Source organism: Ictalurus furcatus, chromosome 4, assembly GCF_023375685.1.
Source record: "Ictalurus furcatus strain D&B chromosome 4, Billie_1.0, whole genome shotgun sequence".
NCBI classification, from domain to species: Eukaryota; Metazoa; Chordata; class Actinopteri; order Siluriformes; family Ictaluridae; genus Ictalurus; species Ictalurus furcatus.
The window spans coordinates 28,003,688-28,023,642 of NC_071258.1; the positions used below are offsets into that span (position 1 = coordinate 28,003,688).

The window sequence follows — 19,955 nt, forward strand, 5'->3', positions numbered from 1 at the left end:
TGTTGTTGTTGTTATTGTTGTTTGTTTGTTTTTTCTGGGGGGGTGTTGAGGTGGTCAGGGTGGGTATTTCTATGTGTCTGTTCATGATGACAGCATCTTATTTACACACCAGCCATATAGAGGAAAAAGTTATAGACCCCATTTAGGAAAACGTGTTCAGAAACATTTAATGAAGACTCTAACTAGGCGCTGGTTTAGTTTGTGTTGCTTAGAATTCACACAGAATGCACACAGTAAACAGCATGTGTATGAAGCATGCATGACCTTTAATGTAATACCCCACGCTTTTGTCATATCACAGCAAACCAGTGACTACATTTCCCATCCTGCACTGCGGCCTACAAACATGGCCGCCATGGACCGCGATTCCCAGAACACTCACCTTCATTCTAATCATGCACACCTGCATCCAATTCACAGCACAATCACACCACAGTTTAAAAGGACTTTCAATGCATTCTTTACTCTTTGCGAAGTATTACGTGAGTTTTCTGTATACCAAGCTTTTGTTTCTCAGTTCATTTGTTATAGTTTTGATCTTGTTCTCGCCCTCGATTCCTGTTTTGCCTCGTTTATGCCCGTTTGCCTGATCTGTTTTTTAACCACAGTATTGTCTCACGTTTTGGATTTGTCTGCCTGCCTCTCTTTAATAAAACTCTTATCTGCATTTGCATCCATCCTAACCTCCATTACGTTCAGCTAAGTGACATCTTTTTACTCCATTAATGCATTTGACGGCAATGTAGCAAGAGTCCTCTTTATTTTTTGACCACATGTACAATAAAACTTTGCAAAAATGTGTATGTTGTAGGTTGTGATCTTGTACATAGTTCACAGCATATAGAATCTGGACTTATGCATTTACACTATACCCATTCATGGGTATATTCATCAAATAAAATCGCGCGCGTGCACGAGACTGAACTTGTGTATACGGACATGTGCCTTTGTTTTGGTTTTGGCTCTCCTTCTGTTCAACCATTGGTTGATGTTCAAGGGTGTGTCTTTATTTGCCCCAGCTGTCTGTGTTCCAGCTTGATTATGTTTGCTATATAAAGTCCTTGTGTTACTGTGTACTTCACGCAGTATTATATGTATACCTGAATGTAGTGGTGAATGTGTTACGCATGCTAAGAGGTCTTATTTTCGAGTCCTGCTCTCGTTCTATGCCCCGACTTTAGCTTGTGTTTAACCTTGATGATCTTGTCCAGCATCGACCACATTTTCTGTATTTTGACTGTTGTTTGTAAATAAAGATGCTGATCTGCACCTGCTTCTGCTTCACCTCCCGTTTCATAATAGTGAGACACTTTACATCATGTGGGCAGCGTCGGTTGGTACAAATGTGACAGCAAGACTAAGCCTCCTCTGCCTTTCAAAGAAATGTTTAATTCTGGCATCCACATCAGATTGATTGACATTTGTTATTTGTGCAAATGTCATATAGATTACTTAACAAAATTTTGTAATCACATAGATTACAATACGGTGTCTAGGGTCAGTGGTGGCTTGGTGGTTAAGGCTCCGGGTTACTGATCGGAAGGTCAGGGATTCAAGCCCCAGCACTGCCAAGCTGTTGGGCCCTTGAGCAAGGCCCTTAACCCTCTCTGCTCCAGGGGTGCTGTAGCATGGCTGATCCTGCGCCCTGACCCGAGCTTCCTAACATGCTGGGGTATGCAAAGAAAAGAATTTCATTGTGCATTTGTATATGTGATCAATAAAGACTCACTATTATTATCATTATATTTGATCTATGTCTCCAGGCTCCCCATGACCCTGTGTAGGATTAGCGGTACATTAAATGGATGGATGGATGAATGTTTAATATATTTGGTATCTGCTTAGAGGCCATGTAGAGCATTATGGACTTGAAACACTTTAAGCAGCAAATTAACAAGTTTTTACCCTCGCTTATAATATTCCCACCAGCCATCATGAGGACCAATCCTATCAATAACCCAGTTTCGCCGTGTCTAACTTGTGTATATGATGTAATGTTGTATGATGTAATGTTCTGGTTAAAATGACACATTTTACTATTAAATTATGTGCTATCAGCTCAGCAGAGAGCTCACTAAAGACCCCAGCACTCTAATGATGATGGAGTAGAGAACTGATGAAGCACTTAGCAAATTTCAATTACTTTCAGGTTCCCCATTAGTGGCTCTTTAGTTTAAAGTCTGCATATAAATTGTGCATTCCTATTTTAAACCTTTGTCTAAAGTATTAAGAATGTAAATGCTATTTTAGAGGGATAGAGAAATTGTGGGCCTATCGCATTAATTTTGGTGTGTGTGTGTGTTGTGTGTGTGTGTGTGTGTCTGTGTGTTCAACTCATTAATCATAGCCTCATTAAATCTGACAGCGCATTACTATGACGCGCACACACACGCACACACACACGCACACACACACACACACATATATATATATACACTACTGTACTTTTAATAGAAGTTGCAAGGATTCACAAGCAATAAAAAGGTCAGATTCACTCAATCAGCTTGTCAATCATAAACATGCACTTCAGACGTCAGCACATATTCAGTGACAGCAATTCTGTTGAGGTACACACACACACACACACACACACACACACACACACACACACATACACACATACCGCTCTTTATTATTTAGACCAGTGTGTTGAAATTTACACCCACTAGCCTGGCAGTAATTACTCAGCTCCATCTGCTTACTTTTATTCCACCATGTTAAAAATTCATTAATTAATTAAAATATTTGGTAATCATTTCCAATATAAATGTTGGAGATCTCTTCTGTATCTTTGTAGAAACTATGCATTTTGCATGTTAATATATGCTGTTTTGAAGAAAGATTCATCTCCATGTCTAAATGCTACCATTAGTCCTTGTATGTATTTATTCTCAGCTTCATTTTCACATCTCATGCATATTAATGTGGAACATTATTATGCAGGAAATATGTTAACATGTTAAATCCTGCTGATAGGAGCACTTCTGCTCATTAATGATTATGTGTTACACAGTGCAGCATCCCCATTATACAAAGAAAATCTTATATGATCAATTTGTCACAGAGGTTTAATTTTTACCTGTTGAGTAATTTAACATTTAATAATCTCCTTTCACATGTAGCCTCTCCGTGGAAGGATGCCAGGAAAACGCCAAGTAAAATTGACCTATATGACGTCCGCCGCAGACCCTGGTACCTACTTACACTTTCACAGTTCTGTTTGAATGAGTGTTAGGGCTGCACAATATGGAAAAAGTAGTACATTGTAATTATATTGTCATATATTGTGCCTGGGATATGCCTGTCAATTTCTTTAAAATGGTGAGCCTGTTAAATAAGCCCTGATTTATCAAAATCAGTAATTCATAAGCCACCAACATTTTATCTGAATGATTAAAATGCTCATAAAACACAACAAAACCAGTTTCATTAGTTCTCATATGCATATTACAGGCTTCTGCTACATCAGTTTTGCTAAAGCCAGAATTGAAAAGCCGGTGGTGATTACAAAATTGACATACTGTATTATGCAGCCCTGATCTATGTATCTGACAGTCTTATAGCATCCACATAGAGACGTGGAGGTGAGTTTCCAAAAATCTTTGTTTAATATATAAACAAAGCCCTGAACAGCACTAATTAAACGAAGAGATAACAAAAATAAATGTGTCACAGAATGTAAACCACAACACTGGAAATAAATCACTAATTAGCTAGAAAACCTGATAGTACACAGTAAGAACAATAACTAGGAAAACTCTGCTTACATACAACATGCAAATCACTCTAGGAACAAAAATAGTGAGGTGAGCTAAATGTACTTTTTTCCCCCTGGTGTTGATTCATTTAATAGCAGCTCTGTTAGTAGCTCTCGCTCTGATCCTCTAGTACTGCTTGACTGTTTCCACCATCTCTTAGGGTACAAGGAAGACATACATTCTCTGTTCTGGCACCTAAGTGGTGGAATGAACTTTCCCTAGATGTCCAAACAGATGAGTTACTGGCAGTCTTCAAATGATGTCTTAAGACCTACCTGTTCCTGAAATACTTAAATTAGCACTTTATTGAACATAATAATACATTGTTTGTGTGATTTTTTTTTTACTATATTACCTCCCCAACAGAGTTTTTAAACTGATGGTCTTCTTAGTCCCTGTCCTAGTGAACCAGTATCAGGATGTATTTATTGATAGAGACTTCAAAGCACTTCTGTAAATCGCTCTGGATAAGTGCATCTGCCAAATGCCATACTGTATATGTTATCATTCTAATATGTTATCATGTCTACAGCAACAGTAAGTTCACAGGGACTTGCTTGGTGGACACGCAACATAATATGTGCCTCTTAATAATCAAATTTTAAAATGTCTAATTGGGAACATGGTGAATCGTTCTTTAAGAGAGACGTGAGATGTTTATAAAAGGAGTGTTAGCAGTGTTAGCACTTTGTAATTTTCCACTATGGGATAATCTTCAGGACAGAGGACTCTGTATATTCTGGTTTCTCAGTAACATGAAAAAGCTGTGTGTTTTTTTTCTGTCATACTAACTTCAAGAGAAAACAAAACGAAAGACCTTATATCTCTTCACAATATACATATACAGTAGGTGATAATCAGATGTTTTGTGGATGTTCTCCAACATTACAGTCAATGTCAACTATAAACAATCAAAAAATACATGTTTTTCATTAACATTAAAAAATAATAATAATTGAGCAAATTTGGGGCCTCATCACACCACCCCATCAGGTTTTATTCTTTACTTATCCAACACTTTGATGTATTTACATGGTTTAGGCCAAACCATGATTCAAAATGGGTAGTATTTGCTCTGACAAGTAATTCTAAAATGTCACTACTATTTCAGGTTTTTGCCCTTTTTTAAGTATATGTAGCACTTAACTGCTGTGAAATGTTAGGATTTATTTGCATTTATAAAAGTAAGATATACTGTAACATATGTAACAAAAAATGTATTTATATGTTAGAATGTTAGAACCACATTGTGAATTGAATTCAATGTGATATAATTTGGCAAAATGTTTAAAACCTAAACCTGCATGTTTTTAAAAGAATAGATGCATATTTTGTTATGTATAATGTGTTTTCTTAGTAACTTTAAAGTGTAATCATGTATTAACACCTAAATGTGTGTTTCTTTGGTGTCAGTACTGAAGTGTTATACCTGTTGTTTTTATTCAGGTATGTTCAGGGCGCTGCCTCACCTAAGGACATGCTCATTCTGGTGGATGCGTGAGTGGGTTTCATATTAGTACATTATTCTGTCTCAGACCATGACTTGAACGAGGATCTGCTCTTTTTTCCCCCTGTTTGTCTGCCTCTACAGAGGCTGTGGGTGGCTGAATGGTGCTCAGGTGCTGAAGTGTGTGTACATGCGGTTATTCAGGTGTCATGTCTCTAACGATGTGTTTCAGGAGCGGAAGCGTGTCTGGATTAACTCTGAAACTCATCCGAACATCCGTCAGTGAGATGCTGGAGACTCTGTCAGATGATGACTATGTCAACGTAGTGAATGTAAGTGTGTGTTCAAGTGTATGTGTATGGTTAAATCTGGCAGGTCCATGATAAAGACTTAAAAATATGATGAATAATATGATTTTTTTTTTTCTTAGGGGAAAAAAAAGACTAATTCAAGTCAGGGTATGTTAGATTGTGAAGGAGTATGTTGGAGTACATTACACTCTGCAGTGTATCAGAAAAAAATGGTTACGCATTCATAAGTATATGTGTGTGGTGTGTCTGATTCTGTGAGAAGGACAAGGTGAGGGATGGAGGTGAAATAATGAAATATGGGTCTGGCTTCAGCGTGCCACTTGAAAACAAGCTCTTAATGAAAAGGCTGCTTCAGCAGGTGGATGTTCTGAATTGGAGGTGGGCGGCGAAAGCGAATGCTGAGAGATCAGGCACAGAGTGAGCTGAGGAAATGCCCATCTATCATTTCACTGAAAGAAACTTGGCAGCCTACAGCAGAGAAAAGTTCTGCTGTATTAATCAGAGCTACACTTCCTTCTCTTTTGATTTACACTGAAGCCCAGCCACTGTCCGACACACTCTCCCAGAGTTTCTAGAGTGTCATTACCTGACAGATCTGCCATGCTTATTGGGAATTTTACACCCTTACTAGACAAGCTGATATTATGACATTTGTAGGTTCGAATGTCATGTTCAGTTCATATGCTTTACAAAAAGAATAGTTTTTTTTTTCCAACTTCTTTTTCCTTGGGACTTTAGAAAGATTGCTTCTTGCACTACTGCTTCAGTGCATTGACAGAGTGTATGCTGTCTGAGATTTGTCAGCTGTGCATGTGTGTGTGTGTGTGTGTGTGTGTGTGTGTGTGTGTGTAAACTCAGACAAGTTGTGTTGATCATGCTTGCTTAGTATTGATGAGATGAATTACAGAGGAACAGGTGGTGTGTCTGTGTGTGTGTGTGTGTGTGTGTGTGTGAAGGTAGACAGAGAGTTAATTGGATGCTTGCTTTTTTCCTTTAGTGTAAGATAATTAATAGAGCTCTACAGCAGGTCTATAGATGCATATATAGTGAAGATTGTTGATTGTCTGCTGTAGGTTGTTGGGCTGTGGTAAAGGATGTAGGGCTCTGGTGAAGGATATAGGGCTCTGGTGTAGGGTGTTGGGTTCAGATCTTAGGTTCAGAGCTCAAGCTGTGATATATGACAAAGGATTAGGCGCTGTTGCAGAAGATTTCATCACTCACAGCATTAGCTCTCAGTGATGGGGCAGCCTGATGACACCATGTCAGTCTGGAAGCCTCAGTGGCCTTAAGGTCTCCCTCCATTATCCATCCATCACACAAGACCCCAATTGATTACACTTGAGGAATTATCTATATGAGAGAACACACATCCTCAGTAGGCTTCACAGACATTAGGGATAAACAGTTAACACGTTTTTTATGGAAATATATTAGAGCTGCATTTTAAATTGTAGACTGTATTATTGACCATGGTGCCTTACCAAGCTTTAAAATGTAACCAAATAACAACAAGCATGTGAAATGTCCGTAGATTAATTTGACCATTCAGAAGCACAGCTGCTATCCAGCTAGAACAGGGATCTTGGATGTCAGTGTCTGCTGCTTTATGGCTTGGCATGGACACAGAACCCCACATCTGTCCTGAATTTGGCTGACTGTCAGCACTGTCAAGCATGTGTCTGAGTGCAAATGCAGCACCTGGTCAACTAAATTGGAAGGGAATATTTTATTTGCTTGCCACAGTGACCTGTTGAGCCACATGCAGTATCATGTGAGCTTGTGTTCTGTCTCATAGGATCAGATTTCTTTTATATACGTGTATATAATTATGTTTGATATTTGCAGAATATGTAGAGAACCAATAGAGAAAATACAGAAACAATACAATTCAAATTCATAGAGTATAATTATAACCTTGTCTTATGATTAAAATCAGAAGCACTTCACTGGTTTACTTTTTACTTTCCCAAGATATGGTTTATTTCCTTGAAAAGTAAACAGTCTAGCCCCCCCCCCCCCCCCCCCCCCCTTCCCTTTTTCCCTTTTCCTATGGTGTTCTTCAGAGATAAGTCTTTATGGTTTATCAAGATACAGTTTATCTTGTTGAAAAGTAAACAATCCACCCCCCCCCCACTTCCCCTTTTCCCTTTTCCCATGGTGTTCTTCAGAGAAAAGTCTTTGGTCTTTTCCTGTTTCAAATCATTAGACACTACAATATCAACTTTGCATCTCAAATGAATTCTTACTTCCCACCATTGTTTAATGTGTGATTGAGTTCAAAAGTTAAAATTTGCATACAGATTAACATTATTATTAGGGGTCCAAGCACCAAAGGTGCTGGAAGCCTATAGCAATTGTTAGGATTTTCTTTCTTTCTTTCTTTCTTTCTTCTTCTTTGTAATTATTATTATTATTATTATTATTATTATTAAATATTATTATTATAAAACAAATTGTACAGACCAAACTGTAAGCCATAGAGAAATGAAACTTAAATAAAGTTAAATAACAACATTAAAAACACATAAATAAAAATGTAAGTAAGGTAGTGCTCCCTCCCGCTACTCAGGCAATTGAAATGGGCCTGATTGGCCTAATGGTAGCGGTATAGGGCATTCTTTTTTTAGCACTCATTCCTTGGGTTCTCCCTCAAAAAAAGCCTCTGTCCACTTAGATTTTTTTTTTTTTTGCTAATTTGCATAATATGCTAAACCTACTTTTGTGAACAAGTCCTGGGATTTTTGGCCTATCTTCATAATTAGTGGCAGACTACTCAGCAGTGTGAGCTCAATAATTCTCAAAAATATGTTGAAATTTGTAAATAATGGCTGCCACACGTCAATCAAGTATAATTTACTCAAACAGCTATAACTCATGACTGCTTGTGGATATTTATAGTCCTGGAATTTTTGGGCAATCTTGACAAAACATGTAAAACTAATCAGGAGCACGTGAACCTTAGTAATGTTAATAACAATATGGCTTCCAAATGTCAATAATTGTCAAAAAAAGGAGGCAGGGCTAGTTTACTCAATTAGCTGTAATTCATGATTGGTCATATGGTTTTGAACCAAACATGAAATACATGTTTGGTACAAAGTTCTAAGTAGGGATGGGCTATATGGACTTAAAACTATATCACAATATTTTCTGGTATTTATTGTGATAACGATATCAGTGACGATATAAATATAGTACCATTCACCACTGTTTTTGGCTACAAGTGACAGCTGCATGCAGTCTTGAGAGCTTCAGAAACACAAACACTGATCTAAAACAGAGGTTCTCAACCTTTTGTAACTAAGGCCCCCCCAAGCCTCCCCTATCATGTGACCCCCCCACCACACACACACACTTATTGGAGGAGACCAGGTATAATGATTATCTATTCTATATAAAATCTATCTATATATAACATAATCTATAATCTGTTTTAGATAGATAGATAGATAGATAGATAGATAGATAGATAGATAGATCTTTTTTGCTTTTATGGTTTTGTACTTTTTAAAATTACTTTTCATAACTTTTATGATTTTTAAAAATAACTTTTATGACTTTTATAAAACTATATAATGGACAGGTATGGAAAATGAATTATCTACTTTGAACAAGAGAACTAGGCTGTAATAGCGTGGACTATTTTACATGTAAAACATGTTGAATTCCATTCGTCTTGCATTCTAAAAACATTTGCATACGAATTATGTAAATTGGAATGAAGGGCACGTCTCGTTATCCATGACATTGTTAAATCGATCAGTGGGACATCTGCGCTTGTTTATTTTTACATTCACGTCTATTTCAGCTGCCATGTGATCACTGGGATGTGCTACTCCTGCTCTCAGCCTCTCACTGAACAGAGCAGACACAGAGAGAGGTGTGAGTGCAGCGGAAAGCAAGACCTTGCACTTGCAGGACAGTACTGGCAACATTTGGAAAGTAGCTAAGGTTTGTCCAAAAAGTCGCACGATTTGTCGCTAGGTGCTTTTTAAAAAAAAAAAAAAAAAAAAAAAAAAGGGGAAAGGGTCTGAAAAGTTGGCAACACTGGTCTGCACTGACAACAAGATAAAAGGCTAAAACTGAATTTATGCACATTTTATTTGAAAAGCAATAAAATACACAGAGTAGACAAATGATGCCCTGTCTGTGTTTTTTTTTTTTTTTTTTTTAACCAATTTTCACCCCCTTCTGATATCTCCATGCCCCCCCGGGTTGAGGACCACTGATCTAAAAGTAAAACTGATTTTCTGTAACCAAACCAGATCCAGATTGTGGTAGCTCCTCGTTTAACGATAAACTCCTCCTCAGCTTCAAGTCCACCTTCCGCCGTACTTGTTTTCACTCTGCACGTGAGCTGCGAATGGGTCACACACCGTCGCACACAGAAATACGTCATCAACTAGGCTTTATCGTATCATAGGGAGAATTTCTACTGGTATATCGCAAATGATAAGGTATCGCCCTTCCCTAGTTCTAAGAATGTTGGCAAAGGAGGGGTGGGGTAATACATAAGAAGTGGGGTTTGAGTCTAAATAGCTGTTTCATAACCCTCTTACCCCATATGGCTGAAAAACCGGCTTGCCCGTCTTTGATCTATTCCCGTAAGGACGATATACCGGCTTGGTCATCTATGCCAAATCCCCGTAAGGCTGATATAGTGGCTTTACAGTGTAAACGTTATCCCCGTAAGGCCGGTGTACCGGCATTACTCTGCTACGATTCCTTACTTATTTAATTATTATTTTTTAACCCGGAAGGTTGATGACGTCATGACGTCACGACGTGATTACGTTATTACGCCGGCATTACGATGAAGCTGATCCAAGCGTGAATATTGGTGTACTAGTTGAAGTGAACTAAAAATGCCAAAGCGAAAAGCTAATCGTGTTCCAGCTAAAGTTACACCTACAGTGAACACAGGTACATCTAAAACAGTGGAAAAAAAAGAAAACATACACAGTTACACAGGCGAGAGCGAGGATTCTAGATAGTGACAGCAGTGAAAGTTCAGGCGATGTTGAAACCGAAACCGAAACTGATAGAGACGCAAACTCTCCTGATTCAGACCCTAACCCGTCTTCATCTTCAGCATCAGCCAGTGCGACTGACACTGCAGGGGTCTGGAGTCATAACGGGACCATTTCAGTGTATTCGTGAAAACACTACCTGCTGGTCTGATTATCACCAGAAAGTTGACTTTTGGCGCTAAAATGCATTTATTTATTTATTATTTACTTGAATTTATTCAAAGGCATTGACCAAGCTGATGCTCGTATGGTACTTCTAAATGAGTAGAAGGATTTTAGCGAGCATTTTTTTCGTAATTTCTCTAGTTAAGAATTGTGCTCTAAGTTTAGTAAAAACACTGAACTGCTTCATTTTCAAAGTAATATTACACAAATACATTATTATAAGTTGTTTCAAGGCCTAAAAATGTTAAAATTAAAATGTTGATTTTGGCCCAGGAACTCAGGGTTGGCGTGCTGTTTCTCTGGGGAATATAGGGTTATGGGACATAATACTGTGGGAACTTAGGGGTAAGAGGGTTAAGAAACGTAAGACTAATCAAGCTGAAATCTAGCAGGGTTCATCTATGTTCTATTAGGTTTTAGCGGCATTTGTAAAGGTTCCCATTAAACTGTTGTCATGAAATAGTAGTTTCAGGGAGGGATCTACTAGTAGCTGAGTACTTAGTAGCAGTCTCACTCAAATTGGCCACTGGGGGTGCTATTCCTAAGCATGGGGGTTTGAGTTAAGTTCAAATAGCTGTTTCTCAGGAATCAGAACTCCAACTGAGCTGAAATTTGGTGTGCTGCATTCATCTGCTAATCTGTAACTGGATTTTTAATAAATAGTGACATCAAAAAGCATGGCCACTTGCAGTCAATCAGCTTTCAACAGGCATTCTAAACACTGAGCTATCATCACAAAACTTCATAAGTAAGTTCATGTATGAACTCTTTATGGTTCTCTGTGTCTTGGCAAGAACTGGACACTGGAGGCACTATTTGTAAGGAGTGCTTGGACCCTGCAGATTGCTGTGTGTGGCTAAATTTAGTAGTAGTAGTAGTAGTAGTAGTAGCAATAGTAGTAGCAGTTATAGTGGCAGTAGTAGTAGTTGTAGTAGTAGTAGTAGTAGTAGTAAAAGCAATTTACATTTACATTCCTCAATTCATTCAGCTATAAGACACATGTATTATGTGCAAATTTGTGAATGCAGTGAGTTTGAAACATCTACAAGGAGTTTTAACTGTGGCATGCTCACACACACATAGACGCACTGCTGTCTTTCAGCAGTTTGAGTGACCATTTTTTGTTGTTGTGGCTTCAGCATATTGTATTTAAAATAGAACAATGACTCTAGTGTGAAATTGCAGAATGTCAGTCGTAAATTTAATACAATTATACCTATATTTGTACTATTGTACACAGCCAAAATAAAAATAAAAATCAATTAAAAAAATCAATATCCAGTTGTTTATTAACCTTTTTACTCTGTCCCTGCTTGGCCTGTAAATTCATTGTTGTTTTCTGTTTATCTTTCTGTTTCTCCAAAATAGCCTTTACACATAAATGCATTGTAAATGTACACAGACAAATTAGAGATTTAATAATTTATTACCCACATGCATGGATTATTTTATTGATTATAATTGGCCACCTGTTTCTCTATAGGGGTATTGTCTATGTAGTATTGAGTTGATGTTTTCTAAACACCCAGTTTCCTGCAACCATTGTGCCTTTTTTGCCAGAGGATGCACTGTTGTCATTATATAATTTTATAACTGGTGTGCATGTTCGTGTAAATATGACATTTAGAGTGAGTGTAGAACAATGAGAGATGGAGAAATAGTTGATACCATTTCAGTTAATGAATGGAGCAGGATGGGGTTCTGTGAAGTGTTCTTTGTTATTGAGGTAATTATCAGACATCAAGGCACATATTCAGGTTTACTAACGCTCTATCACACTATCACACAATGCACTAGTGCATTAGAGCTTCAATTGAGCTGTTTGTGAATATTGTAGTGTCTGTATGAGTTATGAGGCAGGTCTTCTGAAACAATAGACTGGAAGAACCAGACACCACCTAGGCTAAAGTGAAAAAACGTACACGTCACACTCAGGTTTGGCTGCAATTAGAAGTTATTGCTTCTAGGACAAAGCCTGTGTTGTACTGTAACTCTTAGAGAAAGTTCCAGCAAGATCTTATGGTTTCTAAATTGCAGGGGTGTTTGTGTGTGTGTGTGTGTGTGTGTGTGTGTGTATGTGTGTGTGTATGTGTGTGTTTGTGTGTGTGTGTGCATGCATGTGCGTATGCTTCAGCGTCATCTCCTGCTCTATTTGGAAAAATATGTCCTTTGGGAGTACTAAGTCATTTAGGCTCTGCATGGTGATGACACTAAACATCACGTAAACATATTAAACCATAGATTGGTTCAATACCATGTACATAGTCACTCATTTAATTCCACTGCCCTTTGATCCTGTTGACCTTTGACCTTGTTTTGTATTCTCATATTTTCCTTCAATTGTGTTCTAGCTGTTTTCTGAGTACCGCCGCCTTTTTGTTTCTTTCTTTCTTTCCCACTTTTCCCATCACTCTGTCTCTCAGTAATAGGATTGCAAAGGTCAACAACTTCAAGTGACACATCACAGAAATCCATTTCAGAGACAAAGAGCTGAAACTTTTAAGTTAATACAGCTTGTCAGACCAATGCTCATTAATAACGCCATATCAGTTTGATGGAATGAAACACACCGACTATAACACTTTAAACCCCAGATATATAATTAAAAAAAAAACTCAGTTTTTTTTAATGATTTGGGTTTTGATGGGAAAGATTAGTATGTTTTGAAAGTGTTATCAGAGCAGTATTCTGTGTGTGTGTGTGCGTGTGTGTATGTGTGTGTGTGTGTGTGTGTGTGTGTGTGTGTGTGTTTGTGTATGTATGTCACTTTCACCAGTTTAACACAAAAGTGAACAACACAGCATGTTTCAAGCATCTGGTCCAGGCCAACGTCCGCAATAAGAAAATCCTGAAAGATGCAGTGCAGAACATTACAGCTAAGGGCATAACCAACTACACAAAGGGCTTTGAATTTGCCTTCAAACAGCTCTCAGATGTGAGTGTTTATTTGATCTTCCTATTACGCCTGTCACTATTATCTTTCATCTCTTCCTGTTTAAATCCTCGATACACATTCAACAAGACATTAATTCAATGATGAAACAAATGTTTTCTTAGAGAGATCATTGCATTTCCTCCCTATAACTATTAATTCAATGAGTAACCTGTAGTGCAGTGTTGTTATTATGTTATTATTGCATAGTGCTCTCTGCTGGTGCTGGTTTGTAACTGCAGCTTTTGAAAATGCATTTTAGCAGAATGTGTCAAGAAGAGCTAACTGCAATAAAATAATCATGCTGTTTACTGACGGAGGAGAGGAGAGAGCTCAGGAGATCTTTGAAAGATACAACCGTGATAAGGAGGTGTGAAGAGAGGCTTTTCTATTAAACAAAACTAAATATCTCACTATATAGCTCTTTGCTTTGTCTGATGTCAACCATGTTCTTTCTTTCTTTTTTTCTTTCGTTCTTTCTTTTTTCGTCAGGTCCGGGTCTTTACTTTCTCTGTTGGCCAACACAACTATGACACTGGACCTATACAGTGGATGGCTTGTGCCAATAAAGGTAAATGCTAGGAGAATTTATTTTTCAAATGAAGCATTTGTTTCAATTAAGTATTTCTTTTCAATCTGTTGAACCCATTGTTCCCAGAATTCTGGAGTTTTGTGATCTTTGCTATAAATAAAATTTTGCCCTTGATTTGCACTGAAAATGCTCTTTTCCCCAAATGCATTGTAATTATTTTACCATACTAACTTAGAAATCTATATAACTATAACTATAAATCTGACTGATCATTGTCATTATAAAAAGAAATAACACAAATGTGTCTTTAAAAATTCTGAAAATAAATTGATCGAAGATCTTAAAGTTTAGATGATATATGTATGTAGAAGTTATATATGTGAGCAGTTATGAATAAATAAAAAATAAGATGTGTTTCATTAAATGAGGGCTTTTACAGTATACTTACACAAATTACTAAGAGTTACATACGTATTGTATATACAACAAATAAATCTTACAATGACGTGTAACTGTATACAGTTTTGATGTGATGTGGAGTGGCATTTTAAAGCACTAGTGGCATCATTATGTACTATCTGTACAGGATTTCGCAGTTTTTTTTATGATTGTTGCAGACAAAAATGCTTGATTTTGCTGCGGCTTTTTAAAAAATGCACCTTGCAGAAAACTACTTGAATTGGCGAAATTGCAATCGCACAAAATTTTTTGCACAGATTTTTGCAGTGAAGTTTATTGGTGAATGTTCATGTTCAGTGCATGTGAATTGAAGAGAGCTTTGGCTGAATGCACATTGTGATGATGTCACATGATGCATCTTGGCCCAAATCTGTGGTAATTTTGAAGAATTGCAAGCTCCTCCAAATGTTGCGGAGTTTTGCATTAAGTTCTGCGATCACAAAATCACTAAATCTTCGAAAAATAAGACAAAACAATAATTCTATATAATTCTTTTTCTCATAGTGTCAAAAGCACAGATTCTGAACTTTCAAATATTTTCATATTGTTGCTTACAGCATACAAAAATGCTACAAAATACAAATACATTTATTTATTTACTTACTTGCATACTTACTCCCTGATTGCACACTTCCAAACATAAAAAAACTGCTTAATTAATTGGATGTTTGATGACATTTCTCCCCTCAAACTCCAAAAGTAATATACTGTATGTACATCAGTGAGTTGTGCCCACATTTACTGAAACACATAATTCCTACTTCTGCCCTCTAGAGGCAGAAATATGCTGCACATTGCTTGATGAAAAGCAAGGCATGTTACATTAAAAAAAAAAAGATTAATCCATCTCTGATTGGTTTCAGGTTACTTCTATGAAATCCCTTCTATTGGAGCAATCCGCATAAACACACAGGTTTTATCCAAAAGCATCATGATTCTCCCTAATGATATTTGATTTGGTCATATACTTTTTGATTCACAAATTAGCCACATATTGATAATACGCACATGTTTGACCTGATCATTTTTGTTACGTGTTGTACAGGAGTATTTGGATGTCCTGGGCAGACCCATGGTCCTGGCTGATGCTAAACAGGTGCAATGGACCAACGTTTACCTGGACGCCTTGGTATTTAAAAAAAAATAATATTATTTATAAAATTTATATTTCTGTGTAGTACAGGGTTGTTTTTTTTTTTTAGACTTTCATGTGTTATATAAAAATGACAACAGAATGAGTGGTAAGGTGTGATAGATATGTTACAGTACCTATTGTTTCTGACCTCATCAGGAGCTGGGTCTGGTCATCACAGGCACTCTACCTGTCTTCAACAAGACTAAATCCAGAGAAAACAGCTCGCGCATCCAGGTTTGAATGAACTCACTGATCTCAAAACTGACCTAGAAACTCTAAGCAGTACAAATTCTGAGATATTTCAATCAGTGAACAGAGAACAGAACACCATGCTTGACCCAAACAGCTATTAATAGCCTTTTCACTGGAAATGTGTGATATTTTTGTTACTTTTACTAACAAAAAGCTGTTAGTAGTGACGCAGAAGCCTTTATCTCCAGGCATAGTAACCACCAGGACAGTAGCCTTTCGGGAAATTGGCTGAGGCGTATTAAGATATTCCCAGTAGTGGAAAGTAAATATTATGTCCTAAAGAACAGTTATAGGTCAAAGTAAACTGTATGTCTGTAAACTACTCAGCTTGGGAGCTTAGTGTTCTGTCTCTCAGTGGAATTGTGTGAAATGTGCTCACAAGTGCCATAATGGTATTAGGTATTACCTTTCTTATGCATGAGCTGCGCTCCCTTTTCCCATCAGGATGATACTTTGAATGTTAAACATCTTTCACTAAAGCGTTAGTGACATCTAGCTGATTGTGTTAATAAGATCTTAAGATCTTTAATACCCTCTCCCTTAACTCATTTGTTATTTGCATGAGCAACCCTGAATGAAAATGATCTCCTTTACTGTTTTATCTAGCACGAGAACCAGCTCATTCTAGGAGTGATGGGTGTGGATGTGTCTCTGGATGATATCAAAAGACTAACACCACGCTTTACAGTGAGCATACAGAATGCATGCACATAGATACACTGCACATTGTACAGCACACATGTACAACATCTGTACACCTAAGCCTAACTCCTGATGGGTTCAAATGAATCAGATTAAAAGGTTAAATTTAGAATGCTTAAGGGTTGTTTGGTTGTCCATATGGGCTCCACTAGGTTCTGTATCGAAGCCTACAACTGAGTTTTCCCTCTCAGATAAAATAAATAATAATAATGAATCCTTTTGGAAGGCTATGAACCCCCAAATGTTCAAAATCATTAAAGAACCTTTGAAGGGTTCTTATATCTAAAAAGTTTAAAGTGTCTTTTGGCTCTCTTACTTTTTCATGTGCATTTTTAAAAATAAAAATGCAAAAATTACACATGAATCAGACAAATGATATCTACAAATGAATTCCCAAATTCTTATGTGTTAGCATCAGCCCCACCCACACACACACATAACTGAATGTTATATATGTAACTGTGGTTCTGCAAGTGAGTGGAGGACCAACAGGGCAGTGTCCATTGGAATGGAGTATTCCTTGGAGTATTCATGAACTATTCCTTCAGACCTCATGGAGTAGTCCCATATATCAGGGGCCACACCAATAATTTCAAAGCCTGGGACAGTAGGACTGGTTTGATGGGTAGTGGACACAGATTGCCCATCAGCAATGTCAACAGCAGATGGAATTATAGAATGGGGCCATCGGCAACACTGTTTGCCTACTGAATTTGCTACAGTGTCATCCATAACATGACATAAGTGCATAAAGGCATAAATGCAGTTGTACATTTTGGCCAGTGGTCTCTGTTTCTGCCCAGTCCGTGAACCACACTGGGCAGTAAATTGTCTATATGTTCATAAACAGATTGCCTTCCACCCTGCTGTATATGTTTCAAATGATCTGATCCAGTTCCTTGTGGCTTTGACAATCAATGGGTATAACTGCATTCTGAGACAATGCAACTGATTGTATTGGCCCTATAGTTAGGCAACTCTAAAAGGAAGAAGATTTGCATCTGCCAACTTCCACCTCAACATAGTTTGCCATTTTGTGCCCCCCAAACCAAGACTGCTTTGTCTTCATTAAAAGGCTCATATGGCACACGAGTCAAACTCAATTCCTATGAACTACACAGTCTGCACAGGCATCAAGTGACTTTTCTGGCAGTAAACTTTCAGTCTTAGAGCTTCCACATGTGAGAGCAGGAGCTCTGTGTGGCTCATCACTTGTCATCACACCAGCCAGTTATCCAGATAGGGGAGTATGCACTATATGATGGTGCAGATTTTCATAATAATAACAGGATTAGCAAATTAGGATTAGAGCGCAATACTCAGTGTATTTACTTAGCGTAGTTTGAATCGACTTGCTTAACTCATGTGACAAAATTTGAAAGAGAATGAGCTTGTATAGTGGGAACCTTTAATAGGTACCTATGTGAGGTGACAGTTACAGTGTGATGAATTTAGTATTGGTAATCATCAAGGAAATGCATAAACAGGAGTACACTTCTAGAAAGAAAGTACCATTGGTGGTCTGAAATGACAGGAAGTAGTAGCATGCATACAAACTCACACAAAGCCCTCATTTGCCTTCCAAACATTGCTCTTAGATAGATAGATAGATAGATAGATAGATAGATAGATAGATAGATAAAACTAAATACTGAAGTCAAGTAGAATCAGGTGTAATCATGTTAAAATCATAAATGCTAGCAGTCGTGCTTATCCTTTATAATAAATGTATTTATTACTAAATTACTAAATAAGAATAGTCTATTGTTCTATGGTCTGGTCCTATCTGACCTTCCTCCTTCTGCCTTTTCTCAGCAGACACACCCTGGAGAGGACATAAGCTTTTTAATGCTTACATTATGCATTACAAAAGCATCTGCTTGTACTTAAGACTTGATTTGTAAATGGCTGTGATTTTCCATTAAGCTCTGAGGAGCATTTCCAGATGAACAGACTCAGATGATTAGCACACATAGCTTGCACATGATTGACAGATTAGGCCCGTGCTGAGTTGAGATTTTGGACAATACCGATGCTCAGCGGGATTAAACAATACTCTAAAACAATCTCTCTGACTCTAGCGATTTGGGTTACGATGGTTGTCCATCATTATGATGCTTGTCACCTAAGAGGATGTGCTTCTCACTATTTATCTTTCTTTCTTGTTTTGTTTGTCTCAGATCGGCCCTAATGGATATTATTTTGCGATTGATCCCAACGGTTATGTGCTGCTCCATCCGAACCTCCAGCCTAAGGTACACGTCATTGAATTATACACAGTGCTACATCATTTGTGCCAAAACCATGTTTTTGATTGGGCTAGTTGTTTCTTTCTCAGTCGTATATATTTTAAAGCTTTGTATCTCTTTGTTTCACGTTTTCCTTTCCACTATATTTTCCACTTATTTTATTGTGTAAAACAAGATTTATGAATAGGCTTATATGTCTAGGCTTATATGCGTATATGTATAACTCTTTGGGGCACAAAAGCCCAGACATGTTTCTTTTCCTTTTTTTCCTTCTTAATTTTCCTTTATGAGCACATTTGATTTCTTTACATTGACTTGTACATCGAAAAAGTTTTCAGCACCTATTACAAGCGGTCTTATTGCCTTATTGATCTCAGACCACAGCCATGATTTTGGAAAGTATTACCATTTCTTTTCAGAACATGAATATATAATCAGGGCTTGGGTAGACCTCCATCAGTGCTCCTGAGCACATGTTTTGTGTGATGGATGCTTTTTGTACATAACCTTTTGCAATTTGCCTGAAGTAATACACTGTAAACTGGCAGTGAACTTACATATATGTTTCTAAATTGATCCCAGCCATGTCCATATTGGTCCATAGCTGTGGAATATTGTGCTGCACATGCAGGGTGTTATGGAACATTGAAACAAAGCATATGTGATGAATACAAGAAAGAATGATGCCGAGGACAAGTGGGACAGCCTTTTATTCTCATTGTGCATGTAGTAAAAGGAGTATTTATCACTTCATCACTGATAACTGCTGCCCAGTTATTAAACAGGACAATGTAAGGAGGAAACCTGACACATGGTGAAGAATCTGAGAATAGCTTACACTTTCAGTGCTTTAAACTCACATCATAATCACAAGTGAGAGTGTGAGTTATGCCTGTGAGAGTATTTTAAACATTCAAGATTCCTCAGTTCTAGAAGCCACGTGTACCAGAGAAAGCATTGCAGATGGTGCAGGGGTGCTGAAG

At 37.6% G+C, this 19,955-nt stretch overlaps 1 protein-coding gene across 1 annotated transcript in view; it reads left to right on the top strand.

Annotated features, from left to right (window-relative positions):
- Positions 1-19,955, top strand: part of LOC128606937 (voltage-dependent calcium channel subunit alpha-2/delta-1) — a 109,726-nt gene that overhangs the window by 64,464 nt on the left and 25,307 nt on the right. The window contains exons 8-18 of the mRNA XM_053623501.1: positions 3,123-3,192; positions 5,205-5,255; positions 5,438-5,537; positions 13,488-13,646; positions 13,906-14,013; positions 14,136-14,214; positions 15,498-15,547; positions 15,680-15,763; positions 15,926-16,003; positions 16,628-16,708; positions 18,904-18,978. Coding sequence (XP_053479476.1) covers positions 3,123-3,192; positions 5,205-5,255; positions 5,438-5,537; positions 13,488-13,646; positions 13,906-14,013; positions 14,136-14,214; positions 15,498-15,547; positions 15,680-15,763; positions 15,926-16,003; positions 16,628-16,708; positions 18,904-18,978 — 935 coding nt within the window. The remainder of the gene's footprint in view (positions 1-3,122; positions 3,193-5,204; positions 5,256-5,437; positions 5,538-13,487; positions 13,647-13,905; positions 14,014-14,135; positions 14,215-15,497; positions 15,548-15,679; positions 15,764-15,925; positions 16,004-16,627; positions 16,709-18,903; positions 18,979-19,955) is intronic.